This window comes from Emydura macquarii, unplaced genomic scaffold (genome assembly GCF_026122565.2).
Source record: "Emydura macquarii macquarii isolate MOO-44397 ecotype Brisbane River unplaced genomic scaffold, CSIRO-AGI_Emac_v2 contig_1713, whole genome shotgun sequence".
Lineage (NCBI taxonomy): Eukaryota > Metazoa > Chordata > Testudines > Chelidae > Emydura > Emydura macquarii.
Window position 1 is genome coordinate 2,082,105 of NW_027131850.1, and position 17,697 is coordinate 2,099,801.

The window sequence follows — 17,697 nt, forward strand, 5'->3', positions numbered from 1 at the left end:
GTAAGTAGGTTTTTAACTATGATATTAGATGACTGGGTAATGAAATTGCTTATGCCAATACTTAAAAAATTATCACTCTATATAGAGCATAATATTGCTCTTAAAATGTTTGTCGTCATGATCTGATAAGGAAATAAGTATGGCATTGTAACCTGTAGTGCATTAAACTGTGAAATATATTTATACCATCACATAATTCTTCAATTGTTAATATTGTACCATGTAAGTGATGTCAGCAGTGCACATACTTATAGTATTTTAACATGAAGTTTTGCAACTGCTACACAATACTAAACCTGTGTTTTTAATACTGTTATGCACAGTTTTATATTTCATTCCAATATTTGGGTTTTTTCCTTTCTTACTAAAAGCATTGTTTGGTGAAATCCAGTTCAAGCAAGAATATTCTTGAACACTAATGCAATAAATTATTGAAAAAAATATATTAATTGGAAAAGTTACAGAGAAGGGCAACAAAAATTAGTAGGGGTATGGAACAGCTTCCATATGAGGAGAGATTTAAAAAGACTGGAGCTGTTCAGCTTAGAAAAGAGATGACTAAGGGGAGATATGATAGAGTTCTATAAAATCACGAGTGGTGTCGAGAAAGTGAACAGAAAAGTGTTATTTACCCCTTCACATAACACAAGAACCAGGGGTTACCCAATTAAATTAATAGGCAGCAGGCTTAAAACAAACATAAGGAAGTACTTCTTCACACAATGCACAGTCACCTTTGGAACTCATTGCTAGGGGATTCTGTGAAGGTCAAAAATATAGCTGGGCCCAAAAACGAATTAGATAAATTCCTGGAGGATAGGTCCATCAATGGCTATTAGCCAAGATGGTCAGGTACGCAACCCCATGCTCTGAGTGTCCCTAAACTGCTGACTGCCAGAAGCTGAGACTGGACAGCGGGGGATGGATCACTCAATAATTGCTCTGTTCTGTTTCATTCCCTCTGAAGCACTTAGCACTGGCCACTGTCAGAAGACAGAATACTGGGCTAGATGGCCATTACTCTGACCCACTATTGCCATTCCTATGTTCTCATTGTAAATTGCAGTGATTTTGCACCTCGTTTTCTTAACCAGAGCCCTGCTGGAAGTACAGATATGGTTTATATTTCACCAAATTGCTGGATGATTGAGAAATTTTCAAATTGTGTAATACAGAAAAAATGCAAAACCATTTTAAACCATATGCTTTTAAAAGGTTAAGGATGTAGCAGTGGACAAAATTTATTTTATTAACAGCTCATTTTAATTTTATTTAGAAGAGTTGATTAAACTTTTGTCTCTGTTTTTTTAGGGAAAGTTTGGAAAATTTAAGAGGTATGTGGCCCATAGTACACATGTAACAAATGTTCGTTGGACTCATGAGGATAGTTTGTTGGTCACTGTCGGCGGGGCAGACACCTCTCTAATGCTGTGGGCCTATGAGATGGAGGGACATCGAGAAAGCAGACAGTGTGATAGTGAAGAATCTGATTTGGATTCTGAGGAAGACGGAGGTCAGTAATATTTTTAAGAAATTCTGGTTTAAGAGGGCAATTCCTTTTTTTTTTTTTTTTTTTTTTTTAAAAGAAAAACTGCAAATTTGGAAATAAAAATATTTAAATAGCTATTTTCACCCAAAGATTTCAAACTATTTTATAGACATTAATTAAACTTCGTAACATCCTGTGTGAGATACAGACCAATAAATATAGCCATGGGAAAACCAACAAACAGATTAAGTGGCTTGCCCAAGACCACAAAACTGTTTAATATCTGAGTCTGTGGATCAGAACCCAAAGAGTCCTGAGACCAAGAACTTGCTCTAGCCACAACACAGCATGAGAAGTTGCATGGGTAGATCTGGTGTACCATCAGAATCTAACTGCCAGAAATCTATGTAAATGTTTAAAACCATAATTAATTATATTGAAGTGAGCAAAATAAAGTTCATGTTTCAACATCATTTATTTTAAAAATTATGAAGATGATGTGTGTGCTATTCAAATCTACATCATGAATGAATCTAGTTATCTTGAGATTTTCTAAAGAGCCCTTCTCTGTCATATCTAAGTGCAGTAGCCTGATATATGCTCAAGTTAGTATACAGGCCACCTTATCATAAAATTCTAAAATGAGCAGAAGTGACAACATTTAATCACATTTTACAGAACTAAATATCAGTTCTTCCTGCAATACTGAATATGTGGATTATAAAGGGTTGCTATTCAAATCGTAGTTCCAGAGTTCATTCTCAAGCAGGGGTGCTCAAGATTTTCACAAGGTTGTCAGTAACATCTCTGTGCTCCCAAGTGAGTTTTGCATGCCTCTGCTTCATTCAAGAGAATGAATCACAATCTTCAGATACTTCTAAACTATCCCTGCCAGATTTGGCTTTTTTATCCCTAAATATTAGATTCTTCTGAATGGCAGTTTAACTTTGTTGTCATTGGAATACATCAGATCGCACCAAATAGGCATTTTAAAACATTCATTGGAGAGGAGTCTCCTGAACTCCTCCTCTGCTTCTCAAACGGGTCTTAGTTTCTGTGGTGCAAATCTGTCACCATCTTGTAGACTGCTGAAAAGACTTTGGCCATTTTGCAGCTGTCTACATAAATACAAGGGGGAAAAACAAAGCCAGAGCCTAAGCATTTCCATCAGAATCAGCAAGTTTGGAGGTGAGAGAGACACTATTTTGGTTACAGTTAATATATGTTTGATAGGTAGCAGGAATTTTGGCATTAGGTGATAAAGGAACCCTAGCCTCAAGAATTTGGAGAACAATTTGTGTAGTGAACAAGTATGCTACTGCATTAACTAATTTGTTTGCCCCAATCCAAAAAAGGAATTTATCTTGGCATCATAATTTTATTTCTAAAGCTGATCTTAGGGGCTATAGGTGCTGAACGAACAGTTAAAATACATGCATAAAACATCATAAAACCCAAAAGATAGAATATTAAAATGTCAAAGAAGTATCATTTTTAAACATAACCTTTGCCAATGTGACACACACATCCACAACTAAACTACTGTGGGTCTTGTGATTTTCAAAATGTTCGATAAGTCTTGTTCTGCTAACACCTAGGGATTCTAAGCAGTGTGTGTGTGTGTGTGTGTGTGTGTGTGTGTGTGTGTGTGTGTGTGTGTGTGTGTGTGTGTGTGTGTATAAAATGAGACTTCATAACATTAAACCAAATCAAGGTCCAATTTACTTAAATTGACATTTTAGTTTAATACATTACGCAGGCATTGGCCCGCCACTTTTTATTTTTCTGTTATTTTCCTGGTGAGACAGATATCTAAACTAACCATACTACCATCTTGGAAATGCTTGAGACTACAATTACAAAGAAACTACAGCAAAGAGCAATCATTCACAGACTGTAAGTTCAAGAGAAAAATTCACAGACATTCCCAATATCTTTCTGCCAGCCTAAGAAATCATGACATTATAAGGACTTCCTCTATAGCAGTTCAAACAGCTGCTAACCAAGCCATAGGGATAATCTTCCCAGTCACACTTCTCCCATGATATGCTCTTTATTTGAATTTGATATCAAGTTGACTATAACGTTTACAAGTTTAAGGGAATACTTGTGCAAAAACCTTAAACAGGCAGCATAGAAATCTATAAATAATCAAAGTAATTTAGTTTTGCATCTTTATTTGCTATGTAATTAGCAGACAATTGCACTTTTGATATGAAAAACCCTATGGTGGTAGAAATTACAGCCCTTTGAAATTTTTCCTAGATTTTTTTTTTCTTGATATTTTTAAAATGACTGTTGTTGACCCTCTCTATCTTTTAATCACTTCTTTTTTAAAGTGGACCCCCTAATTTGTTTTTGAGTTTGTATTTTAAGAAGGTGGTATGCAGTGTTGTGATAGCTGTGTTGGTCCCAGGATGTTAGTGAGACAAAGATGAGTGAGGTAATATCTTTTATTGGACCACTTCTATTGGTGAGAGAGAGAAGCTTTCGAGCTTACACAGACCTGAAGAAAAGCTCTGTGTAAGCTCGAAAGTTTGTCTCTCACCAACAGAAGTTGGTCCAATAAAAGATATTCCTCAGCCACCTCTAAAAAGGTGGTATTTAATTACATGTATGTTCTATTAGTTTTTATTCGATTGCCCAGTGCTCTGGCAGAAGATACTCTATTGAAATAAAATAATTATTTATAATTTTTCACTTCCCTTTTCACTACTTCCCTTAGTCCTGTTTACTATATTGATTTTATTAGGTTATGACAGTGATGTGACACGAGAGAATGAAATTAATTACACCATCAAAGCCTTATCAACAAACATCAGACCAATGTTTGGAATTAAGCCTCATCTGCAACAAAAGGAGCCATCACTAGATGAAAGGTAATTTTTGAAGTGGAGTCATATGTAGCTAAAAAGAGTCATATGCAGCTAAAAGAAGTAACATATATTTTATAATAAAATATAATTATATTGATGCACTAAATGCATAAAGAGAGCTAAAACATTTTAAATTAGTACTGCTTTTGAAATGTCTTTGATCAACCGTTATTTACAGCTAGATCATGGATCCATTTTTTTTAAATGGAGGAAATAAAAAATGCATAAATGACCTTTGTAAATGATTAAATTTGAGCAATTTCTTGGATAATATGGTTATATGTCTCTGCTTTGATAATATCATGTCCTGTTTTGAATCCTATAAAATACTTGTTATAGACAAAGCTGGTAGTGATACCTATAGTTATAGGTGTAGGCCACATTCCCCTCTAGTGGCTGGTCCAGCTGGAGGATAACAGCCTATAACTACTATCAGTTATTCCCTTAATGCAAGTGGTAAAGGTCTGGACCATGGATCTAAATGTCCCAACCCAGCTGATGGGTGTGTGGGGGTGGGGGGAAGAGAGTGAGGGGTTAGTAAGGATCCATGTGAAGGAATTTTCATCTTTTTCAGTTTGCTTTTGAAACACTTAGGAACTTACATACAGAAAAACTTCACTTAATATATGTTAAAATTGAATTCAAGTATTCAGAAATAAGGATATACCATAATTAAGATTATCCATGCAAACTTAATTTAGATCCCTTGTACATATCAATTATGATGCAGTCTGTAATTTCATAATTCTATACTATTTTTTATAGAATCCCAGCCTCATTCAGTGCTGCTCTGGAGATGAATCAAGGTTGTGTAGTGAATGAGGCTGTTGTCTGTACAATCCTTGTCTCATAAATTGCAGAAATTGGAAGGTGTGTAATGAATGAGGCAGGGGATTACTGGAAGAGAGAGAATGGTCTTGTGGTTAAGGCAGTTAACTTGGAGATCTGGATTCTATTCCTTTATTAGCTACAGCGTTCCTGGGTGATATAGTCCACCCTGGAAACCCAGACTATAGAAAAGAATGAAAGTATTAGGCACCCAAACTACTATTCCTATGAGGCACTGCGACAGGATTTCCCAACAATATTTTTGTTTGGGGGAAAAAAATTCCTGTTTTCAAATGTCTGTAAAAAAACTGAAATTTTCTACAGGGGCATTTTTAATTTTTTTTTTACCAACTTTAGTTATAAAAAATAAAGGGAATAATTATTTTTGTGTGTAAAGTTACAATTAAAAAGTGTTTTATATCTGAGCGTGTGTGTGCCTGTGTGTGTGTGTGAAGTTTGAGTTTCTAATGACTGTGATACTTTAGCTGGAGGAGCCCCCAAAAATTATAATCTCAAAAAAGGATATTTTTTTATCCTTTTTCTCTGCCAAAGGAATTGTTATTAACTATAACAATTCAATCATTAAAAAACCCCTTGAGGTTTGAGAATACTTTGGAAATTAATCATTTTATATTTATTCTGCTATCTATGTTGATTTCCTAAAGATCTCTTTACTTGTGTATGTTTTTTTCCCAAAGAATTTTACTTTACATTTTATATCAATTTATATCAATTTTATATTCTGGGTCTCACATCCTTGGTAGAATGTTTAGCCAGGAAGAGCAAGTCCCTACACTTACTGCCTGATGCTGCGGGCAGAGGAATCTCTCTGCCATCCCCTGCTGCTGCCTGCACATATCAGAGGCAGCAGCTGAACTTGCTGTGTTGGGAGATTGTGACCTGCATGCTAGCAGAAATAAGAGTCGTGCAGAGAGGGGTTGAGTGTGTGGGGAGGGAGTTGGAACCTAGAGGAGGCAAGAGCTGGGGGAAAGCAATAAGTATCTGAGGGATAAGCCAATGGCGATTAGAGACATGGGGGGAGTGGAGGTGGAGGGGGAAAAGATGAGGGACTTTGAGAGAACTGGGTGTGATTGGTGGTGGTAGGAGAAATAAGGACCTGGAGGACAGTGTGGAGGGAGTGCTAGGGCTGGGGGAAGCAGGAACCAGGATGGCAAGGGAGAGTGGAGTAGGTGAGCACATGGATCCGCAAGGGACTGAGGAGATGGGGAGTGGTGGTAATGAGGGAAGTAGGGACCTAGAAAGGGGGAAATGGATGGGTGGGTGGACATGAAAGTAGGGACCCAGAGGAAGGGGAGTGGAGATGGAAAGGAGGAAAATGATGACCAGAGAGCAGGAAAGGACCTGAAGGAGGTGAATAAAGATGGGGAGGGAGAATGGGGGTGCATACAGCGTCCCTGGCATAGTAGGGAATAGGGGAATGGTGGGCCACACAGAGCCCCTGCCATACAGGCCTGGATAATGGGGAACAATGTTATGGGGTGGGAAAAATGGGGAGGACACAGAGGAGGGGTTTGGGAAGCTGCAAGGTGTCCCTGAAATAGAGGTTCATGCGAAGTTGGCACACAGGGAGCTTGTGTGGGGGAATGGAGGAATGCAAGGAATCCCTGGTAGGAACAATTCTCAGCCTACAGAAAATACGAAATCTGTGACCCCTGTTTACTAAGTTCAAACTACAGCATTGTTATTAATTTTGGTGTTGGAGCCAGAAAGGAAGAGCTGAACTTTAAGATCTCTGGTTGAGTTTGCAGGGCTGGCAGTTTAACAATAAGAATCACCTTTTTGTTTTTGTTTTTTTTGTTTTTGACATCTGGGCATATTTGGTCTAGAAGTCATGGATAAATAATATGCATGGAATGAACAATACCATGTTTATGCTCACTTTTCAGAATAAAACTGCAATTTAAATGTTTCCTTAAATGACAGTAAGGATAGCATCAGCATTTTGACTGAAGTTCACTGTTGTTGATCATGTTAACCTGATGTATGCATTTCAGTGCTTGTTTTTATAAAAGCTGGTTGGGTTGCGTTTTTCTGTTTCAAAGAGATCAGTACAAATGCAATAAGTTCTACAATGTTGTAAAAAAAGTGCTGATCTAACCCCCAGTGAAGTCAGTGTAGATTCCCGTGACTTCAATGGGCATTGGATCAGGGCCTAAAAGGTTAGGACAAAAAACCTTCTAATTAGGGAAGCTGATGAATAATGGAGACAGAATTTGATCCACTGCATGTATTTTCATTTTTTAGCCCAGATTTTGGCTAGAATATTACTGAAATTCTGTTCTGTTCAAAAAATTTTAAAGATCTGCTTCAATATATACTAATTTTTGTTTTCTCTTTCTTTGTTTTTCCTTTTTTGCTTCCTGTGAAGGCAAGGAGTAGTCAGGTAAATTCCTTATCTTTATAATAATCCAGAATAAAGCATTTTTAATTACAAAACTTTGAAAAAGTTGAGTTGTACATGAATGCAGCAATGAATGCTTAAAATAAGGTTCAGTATGCAATATGCTATTTGTTAAAATAGCAGGTTGTTACTGGATAGTGAAGGGATTAGGGGACAAATAAAGAGCCCAATGTACCCACAGTGAGTAGCTTTACTGGGCACGAGGTAGAAGAGCATGGAGTCAGGAGGACAAGTCTTCCTTCTGCTGAGGTTACTTCCATCTAATGGCTGAAGTAACCTCCATGGAACTTTATGTAAACCCCCGTGAGCCAGGAAAAATAGTAGGATCCATGCTGTGATTATGTATTCTGGCCCCATGCCACTGATTTCTGACCTCTCCTATTGTATGCTGAGCTGACGTGAAATTGGGATCCACACTGCACATGGGGGAGTTGAACCCCTGGCATGCCTACCTGGTCCCCATTTGAACAGTGGAATCATAGCGCTTCCATTGTTAAGGGGTCCTCTGCAATATTAAAGGAGAGGGCTGCATTGTCTCTTAATATTCTGTTCCCATGAACACTGTTTTGTTCTTGTTGCTGCATATTCTTATGAAGGGAAAACAAGTGTATCTAACTGAACTCCAGATCATATCAGAAAAAAAAGACCATACCAACTCACTGTTGAATTTGTGCTTAGAAAGTATTATATAGTATACATTTCAATTCAGGGGTTTACAGTGCATCTTTTTGCATAAGGAGTTAATGAAGACTGTTCCTTTGATATTTTCCATTTGTTCACTTACAGTTGAGTTTACAATATACATCAAAAAATGGGGGTCTGTGATGGTCCGTGATATGAGTAAACTTGATACCTCTGCCTACTAAGTATTACAAAAAAAGTTAAAAATATCATCTGTAAAATATTTCTTGTTTTTACACGATCTTTGACTAAATATACTCATAGGACCACTGAGACGTACTGAAGTAGATTGTGATTCTAAGAGGAGGATGTTCCCCATTTAATATATATATATATTTTAAGCTTGGGGTAAACAAGACACTCATAGAATAGGAAGGGACCAACCCCCTGCTCAAAGCAGGACCAATCCCAACTAAATCATCCCAGCCTGGGCTTTGTCAAGCTGGGCCTTAAAGACCTCAAAGGATTGAGATTCCACCACCTGCATAGGTAACCCATTCCAGTGCTTCACCACCCTGCTAGTGAAAAAGTTTTTCCTAATATCCAACCTAAACCTTCCCCACTGCAACTTGAGACCATTGTTCCTTGTTCTGTCATCTGCCACTACTGAGAACAGCCTAGCTCCATCCACCCTGGAACCCTCCCTTCAGGTAGTTGAAGGCCGCTATCAAATCCCCCCTCACTTTTCTCTTCTGCAGACTAAGCAAACCTAGTTCCCTCAGCTTCTCCTTATAATTCATGTGCTCCAGCCTCCTAATCATTTTCGTTGCCATCTGCTGACTCTATCCAATTTGTTCAATCACATCAACAAACTCTGTCAGCTTTTCTAAATAGTCCTGAACCTGTTCTTTCAGCACGGAGGGCTGTTCACCTCCTTCCCATTCTGTGCTGCCCAATGCAGTAGTCTGGGAACTAATCTTGTCTGTGAAGACAAGCCAAAAAAAGCATTAAGTACTTCAGTTTTTTCCACAGGGTGATTGCAGCCCCCTATAAGAACCAGGTCCTGTGATCTGGAAACTTTCATTAGTTGTCTGAAGAAAGTCTTGTCTACCTTATCCTTCTGGTCTGATGGTCTATAACAGATGCCCACTATGACATCACCCTTGTTGCTCTCACCTCTGAACTTAACCCAGAGATTCTCAACAGGTTTTTTCTCCAGTTTCATACTGGAGCTCTGAGCAGTCATATTACTCTCTTTCATACAGTGCAACTCCTCCACCTTTTCTCCCCTGTCTGTCCTTCCTGAACAATTTATACCCATCCATGACAGTGCTCCAGTCATGTGAGTTACCCCACCAAGTTTCAGTTATTCCAATTGCATCATAGCTGTGCCAGGACTTCCAATTCCTCCTGCTTGTTTCCGAGGCTTGTTGAGCTCATGTACAGGCACTAGCCAATTGCCCTATTTTCTCAGTAGTAATCAGGAGGATTCCGCTGTTGCACCTTCCTCCTTGTGCTTCCTCTTGGTGTGCCACTGCTTCACTTGCCTCCAGGCTTATGTCCCTGTCCCCTGGCGAACCTAATTTAAAGCCCTCTTTACTAAATTAGCAAGCCTGTCTGCGAAGATGCTCTTCCCTGACTTTGTTAGGTGGATCCCATCTCTTCCTAGCAATCCTACTTCCTGGAACCACATCCCATGGTCGAAAAATACAAAGCCCTCTCTCCGACACCACCTGTATAACCATGCATTTACTTCCATAATTCAATAGTCTCTACCTTGGTCTTTTCCTTCAGCAGGGAGGATGGATGAGAACACCACTTGCACTTCAAACTTCTTTATCCTTCTACCCAGAGCCATGTAGTCTGCAGTTTTCTGCTCAAGGTCATTCTTGGTGGTGTCACTGGTGCCCAGGTGGAGAAGTAGGAATGGGTACCGATCTGAGGACTTGATAGCAGACTTGGCAGACTCTCCATCACATCCTAAATTTTAGCTCCAGGCAAGCAGCACGCTTCTCAAGTTTCCCAGTCCAGACGGCAGATATGTAAGCAGGGGAATAGGCCCGCTATTGTGGGGAACTTTCCTTGTTTGTACACTACCCTGGTAGAGTTGGCTAGCAAAAAGGATCTGAGTCCCTGCTCCCACTCTCTTTACCCAGAGGCCCCACCTGACCTCGAGGGCTCCCCTCCCACTATCCTGTGTGGAGGGATGCCTGTAACCCCAACAAGGCTGGACCCAGGATTCCTGGGGCTCAACCCCCAATCTTGCTGTGGTCCCTTAGGGCAGGGGCTAGGGTGTCCCCACTCCGGGGTACTAACTCTGCACTGGGCGCTTCCCTGACCCACTGATCATTGCATACAATACAAAGCAATACAACTTATTACACAAACAGCAATCAAATCAATTAAAAAAATAAGAAAAGAGGAGAAAGGTTAAAGGAAAACACCCAACACTGCCCCCTGGCCCGGGGCATCACAAACACTGTCTCTGAGGTTCACAGTCTGTGTCACACGTTGCAGGCCCACTGTCCAGGTCCTGGCTACGCTGCAGGGATGCAGAGTCAGACCCCTGCTCTGCCAGTAGCCACACACTCCCAAAGTCCCCTTCGCTGTCCCCAGCTGCTCACCACACCCAGCTCCAGACGGCTCCTGCCCCAGCTCGCTCTGCTCCATGCAGCTGTGCTTGGTTCTCTAGGATGCCCCTCTGCTCTGCTGCTGTGGGTTGGGTCAGCTCGGCTCCATTCAGCTTTCTGTGCTCCTCTTCCAGCCTTCCAGCTGTTGGCTCCTTTGTCCTTAGCTCTGGTCAGTTCTGCCCCAGCCATGCAGCTCCAACTCACACGGAGGGCTGGGCTCCCTGCCACCCTCCTGGCTCCCTCAATGGCCTGTCTGCCCTGTCAATCAGGCTGACCTGAGTTGGCCTCTCTCCACTGGTCCTGGGGGCTGTCTGTTCCAGGGTCCTGTTTCCTCCAGAGATGGCCAATCAAAAAGACCCACTAAGTTTCAGTAAGGGGCTAATAGACCTCTTACAGATGGATGACTCCGTCCCCCTAGGAGGGAGTACTCCACCACCACGACCTGTCTTCTCCTTTTGGGAGTGGTGGTCATGGAACCCCCATCCCCAGGACAATGCATCCCATGCCTTCCAATCGATGGGGTCACCTTCTGATCTCTTCCCTCAGATGAATCTTCCAAATCATTCTCCGCAGTAGTATCTGTGCAGAGAGCCTGAAAATGGTTGCTTACCTCTGTCTGCACTGCTCTCTCTGATTATTCAGCATGATGTGCCTGCAATAACAAATCTTGACTTCTATCCAGAAAGTCTTCATTTTGTATTTTATTTTTACATTATATTTTAGAAGTTATTTTAATCTTTTTAATATATAGTGCGACAAAATTAAATTTATATATCAGTTAGAGAAAAATGATTATTACCAGGTAATTGTGGTTTAAGATTATGTACGTATGTGATGTAGGTATTATAAAATCAAGAGCAATGCTCAAAATGTTTGTGATGGTAACCATGCCTGTGTTTTCTCTATGGACTTATACATCATTTTCCCTATGTTGTGCTCCTTATATTTAGTAGATAAGAGTAATATAATTTTGTTTTACCTGCGTAATTAATAATGTTTTGGCTTAACAGTTTTATTTCACCTTTGGGGAACAGTTCCTCTGTTTTCCCCTATGGGGCAAACATGATTCTTGCAGTTTTGTGGTGACTTTTCTACTGCTTGTGGTGACAATCTTGTATAGGCATTTAATATTAAAAGGAAGTTGATTCTAGAGATATTTTTGAAGCTTTAAATATTTGGGACTATTTGTTCCCCTGCAGTGCAAGGGAACAAAAGGACAAAGACTAGAAAGAAAAGGGTTTAAAAGTGCATGGAAGGGGTAGCTGGCCACATGTTATGCTCCAACCTCATGACATAATTGCCTGCAGTCCTGCTGTATAATTCCCATTGCAAAAGAGCAAAGACAGGAAAAAAGTGGAATGGTCTGGTGGAACAGCTGCTTTATATGTCATGTCTCTCAGTGGAAATGGCGCCATAAAAATTGGAAGGTGCAGCTGCTCTTAGCAGCATTCATTCATGCTGTCAACTCTATGACTCCCAGAAGAGGAGTTATTGGCCATTAATGCCAATATCAGGCAGGGGAGACAATGGCAACACAGCAAACTATACCATCTATTCTTTTGTGGCTTGAAATCTTTGGGGTCTTTGCTATTAATTCCTGTGTCTTTTGCTAATGCAAGTAACTTTGGGTGCCGTCCCTTACCTTCTCCACAATGCTATTTATGCAACAGCATGACAAGGAAATGTGGTGTTACTTTGGTTTTCAAAGAGCTGATAAATCCATAAGGTAAGTATTCTCTTACTATACAGTTTTATTCAAGGAAAGCATATGCCCCTTCATTTTCACTGGAAACTCCTTATTTGGATATAATAGGTGCCCAAGTAGGCATTTTCAATGAAAATGCAGTTTTGAAATATTGAAAAATGGAAGTGGAAAACTTCTTTCCTAGTCTTGAATTCAAAATAACAAACTCCCTATTACCTGAATAATGATCTCAGATAAAAATTGTCATACAGTTAGATAAAGTTGATTTACATACTACCATCCTATGAAGTCAGGGAGCTTTAAGTGAGTTAGATTCCCAGGTTCTGTTGAAAGTTTGTGGAGGTTGTGGCCTCTTTGACTGTGTCATCCTAAAGTGCTGTGAAGGTTGAATATTAAAATTAGAAATGGACCAAAGCCCTAAATTTTGGACCTGATCTTTTACAGAACATGTGGTATTAGAACTCCAGGGTTCTGGTTCGGTCCATATAGAGCTAGAAGTCATTTGCAAAGTCTGAATACTGATCTGAATTTCCAGAAAATTTCGGAAGAAATTCGATGCAGGGTTTTGGTTTGGACCCATTTCTGATCAAGTCATGTTGTTCTCTTGTGAAACAGCCTTTTGATGTAGTCATAACATATAGGTATGTTTGGTATGTATATTGTAGATCGATAATGTGTGGGCTATAAGGCAACATTCACATTTGTTACATTTGAATGATTTATTTGTCTTCTAACATGTATGCACTATTTACCTTTTTTTTCTGTGTGGTATTTTTATGTATTTGATGGATCACAAAAGATTGGGAAACAATTTTTTAATGAGAAACCTTTTCTAAATGTTTCTCTCTTTTCATATGTATTATTGGTTTTTTGTAATATTTGAATAGACATGTTTTCATAAGAGAGACAGCTTGTGGTTTTAGGAAAGTTAAAGAACAGTTTATCATAATAATGGAAGTGTGAAATCAAAAGAGAATTGCCTACTTTGTATAATGCAATGAGCAGTATATCTCAATCATACTGGTTAAAGTGCTATAAAAAACAGGGTTATTTTCTAGAAGCTTAAGGCCAAGAATTTCAGAAGTGATTAGTGATTTTGAGTGCCTCCATTTTTGGATGCCAAACAGAGACTCCTTTAAGGGGCCTGATTTTCAGAAAGTAATGAACATCATATCCACCTTTGAAAATCAGGCCCCTTTAAGGTGTCTCAGTTTGGGCATCCAAAATCATTAGCCACTTTTGAAAATCATGGCCGTTGTGTAGTTCTTCTCTGAAGTGACCCTTTAAGAAGTTCCACGATTATCTCTCAGTTTACAAGTAAAAAGGTACCAGACAACCCTGAAGATTCAACATGAGATATGTAAGCCAAGTAGGGTTTTTTTTTCATGAGTCACGTGTCATCCCCAGTAATAAATATTTTTCTGCAATGTGGCCTATTACCAAAGGCATTACCCTTCCCCGTTAAGTACTGTGAATGTTCCAGAAAAGTAGGGGCTGCTAGGACTCTATAAGCACTTCCTCATATCTCAGAATATTTGGAGCTGAGTTTGTAAGAGAAGTGTGATTCTCAGTAGCTTCCGCTCCTTCCTTTCCAACTATTGATGCTGGAACCAGCCACTATTCTCAAGCTTCAGACTGGCAAACACTGTGGGGCCAGTTCTGAAATTGGTCAGATGATGAGGTCAGCACCATTGTCCATGTCTAATGGTGAGGTATCCTTAGTGTCAGGGATTTAGATGATTTCTCCTCTCAGCCATGAATGGCATGATGCTATTTGTGTAAGTTCCTCACTGTCAGAGTCTGTCTCAGCACTTGGAAAGTCTCCAGCTAAGCCATCTCATCAGCGCTGAACTGTCCTTCCAGTGCTGGGCCCCATGTTTAGTGAAGTCTGTTTACTCGTCTCTTCTCTCAAGCATAAGGGTATGCAGAAGCTGATCCCAGATGGGATCTGCACCAAGGCACTTAATGGTAATACAGAGAAAAAAGAAACATCACTGTGGATATAGAGAGTACATCAATCATCATAGGTCTGTGTTCTGAAGATATTTCTGACCTTTCGTTGTTGACAATTCCCAGGATTTTGTCTGGTTATCCCTGCTTTGGAGACAGTGTAGTCTCCCAGTGATGATGCCCCTTCTGTCTGTCTTTAATTAGGTATTTATGCAGGGCATATGTCAGCACCTCATAAACATTAATTTACCCTCAAAACACCTGTGTGTAGTAGTGATGTATTATCTCCATTTTACAGATGGGAAAGTGAGGCACATTAATATTAAGCAACTTATCCAAGATCATACAGGAAGTCTGTGGCAATGCAAGGAATTGAACTTAGATTTCCTGAATCCTAGTCTAGTATCCTAACCACAAGAATTTTTTTCCTCACCTTGAAATAATTATATGCAGATTCCCTTTCCTTGTTGCCTGTTTAGTCTATAGATGAGGTAGTCATATTAGCAAAGACCATCCTCAAATTCATAGTGGTCAGGCAACCAGAGGAACCACCTGAAAAGTCTCCTTTAACTCATTTTTCTCTCTCTCACAAGAGGGCTAATTTGTGATCTCCTTTTTTGCCACATCTTCTGTTTGTGGATCCTGTCTTTCCTTCACCTTGTCTGGTTGTATCCATGATGACTTGAATCGGATGAGGGTGATGTTAAACCGTCCTTAAATTCTGACAAGATACCTTCCAGGTGTCCTGCTTCTACTGTTGATACCATCATGTCTACATCTGTGTTACCTTCTAATGGTTTTCAGCAGTCTATACCAATTACTGATATAGATATTTGAGTGTTTAATCTGGAGGCCACAACAGTCCAATAAAAGACATATCCTTTTTGATATACTGCATTTGAAGGAGAAAGGAAGAATGACTCTCTCAGTGAAAGCTTGTAGTATTCTGCTTCGCTGTAACTGACTGACTGACCCCAGCATCTCCACCATCTGTCACCAGGAAGGTAACTGATTTATACCAGGTTTCTTACCAGGATTCCAGTATTTCTTTTCATGTGCAACGCCTGGTTGCTTGGTCTCTGTGGCTAGTGAGAGGTCTGAGAGTTCCCAAGTACGCTGCTATACTCCATTGCTCCTCGGTCCAGAAGTGGTTTGAGAGGGGATGTCTGGTGGATCACATCCTTCTTGTTGAAAGTAACAAAATCCCTTAGTCAGTTCATTCTTCCCTCCCGTCTCTGTTGATATGACTCCTGCTTCCACCTCCTTCCAGCCACTACATAAACCCGGGCAGCTGAGCAGCTCTTTTGTCCTTCCATCTACATAGAGCTCAATTCCAGAGCAAGGGAAGCATGCTTCAAGGGGGCTGTGCAACTGGCTTCACAGCTCTTTTCATTCCTCAGAACTGAGTACCAAGCAGAGAGGGGAAGAAATCATAATATTCCCTACATCTTTTTTCATCAGTGACCCAAAAACTGGCTGAAAAATCATCTTGTTGACAATCTTTTGTACCTGAAAAGGTTGAGAACTACTGCTCCATTCTGACTGACGTGCCAGAAAGATTGACTTCCTGGGCAGAAAGGTTTGCTTTTCAGTTTATGTTGCCAATAATCAGGCTGGCATGCTGCAGTGTCAGTTCCATCTTTAGGACTAGAATAGGCCCTTTGCTTGATCATATCCCAGAAGAGCAAAAAGAAGCAGCAAAAGAGACTGCTGCTGAGGTCCCATGGTTTCTACGCATGCTCTCTCTACTTTTTATATTGCACTGATTATTTCAAGGACAAATGTGGCATCTGATATCATCTTCTGCTAGTACTGGCTTAAGTAGATGCCTGAGCCTAGCCCTGATCTATATCTCTGTTATGCCCAAACATTTCATATGAAGACTGTTTGAATGATATCCATGCATCATGGGGTCAAATTACCATGTGTTAGAGAGAACCCAGTTTGTACAGATGATCCAGTTCTGCTCCATGCCACTTCCCCACCCACTCCTTCTCCATCCCTTTTTAGAGATACATTATAAAAGAAGTGCCAGATTAGTACAGAAGGAAAGGGCTTTTAATCAGTCTAATTTCTTTTTCCAAATAACTGAACGTCCTTCATCCCATCATGGAGTTGAGGAATTGTACAACCTCTAAACGTCAGGAACATAGTAACTTGTTCAGACCTGTGATCCATCTAGTCCAATATACTGACTCTCACAGTGGTAAATACCTGATTTTTCAGACTAAGGTGCAAATAACTTCCCAGTGGGCACTTATGGGATAATCTCCCCCCTGCCCCATCTTAATCTGTAAGAATTAGAGATCGGTTTATGCCTAGAAGGATGAGGTTATATATCCCTTTTCATACTCTTTTTTATCATTAACTATTATCATTCTGGAAATTCTTTGGATCATATAAAGGTTCAAAATATATTCAAATCCTGCATGCTGACTTTGTGGTCTTTTGCCTGTTAAGCAGATTTAAGGGCTCTTGACCTAAAAGATACATAGTTTGACATCACTATCACACCATCTCATCAAAAGTACCTATTCCCACTTTTGTTAGAGGAAGCAAACACTCAGCTTTCCCTTTGTTCTCTCTATTAAGTGCCTGGCTATAGTGGCAACATGATTCAGGATCCGGAAGTGTGTGTGTGTGCCCATTCTTAGGTGATTGATTTATTTGTGCTTGCATTCCTTAGAGGAATCCCTGGAAAGAACATGCAGTCTGTTTAGTTCCCTAAGCCTCACGATAAAGTGAGGAATGTCTATTCTAAGATCCATTGAAAAAATATCCTTCATTGGAGCTATCCTGGACTCTGGTCAAGCCAAGGTTTTCCTTGCAGAAGAAAGATTTGCTAATATTTGCCTAGTCCTATTCATTCAGATGGAGGCCCCTAAAAATCCGTGAGATTTCTTCTAAGATTGATGTGCCTTATGGTTGTCTGCACTTATATGACAGCTTATGCTTGACTGCAGATGAAACCATTACAATACTAGGTGACAACAAATTAAACTCAGGGTAGACGATCTACATGCAGCTTTGACTGTTCCTCAGAAAGTTTCAATCCTTTTATTGGTGGAAATAAAGACAGTGTTTTGAAGGATCTGTCTTTCAGTTCTACATCTCCATTAGAAATAGTCATCACAGAGGCTTGTCATCTGATCACAATGGTCCCTTCTGGCCTTAGA

The 17,697-nt window shown here is 40.0% G+C and overlaps 1 protein-coding gene across 6 annotated transcripts in view; it reads left to right on the forward strand.

The window, feature by feature from the left end:
- EML5 (EMAP like 5) overlaps positions 1-17,697 on the forward strand; it is a 261,963-nt gene that overhangs the window by 198,870 nt on the left and 45,396 nt on the right. For 4 of the 6 annotated variants that reach the window (XM_067556337.1, XM_067556341.1, XM_067556336.1 and 1 more), the window contains exons 26-28: positions 1,312-1,513; positions 4,242-4,368; positions 7,583-7,597. In XM_067556337.1, coding sequence (XP_067412438.1) covers positions 1,312-1,513; positions 4,242-4,368; positions 7,583-7,597 — 344 coding nt within the window. The remainder of the gene's footprint in view (positions 1-1,311; positions 1,514-4,241; positions 4,369-7,582; positions 7,598-17,697) is intronic. The other 2 variants (XM_067556338.1, XM_067556339.1) reach the window with 1 other exon arrangement.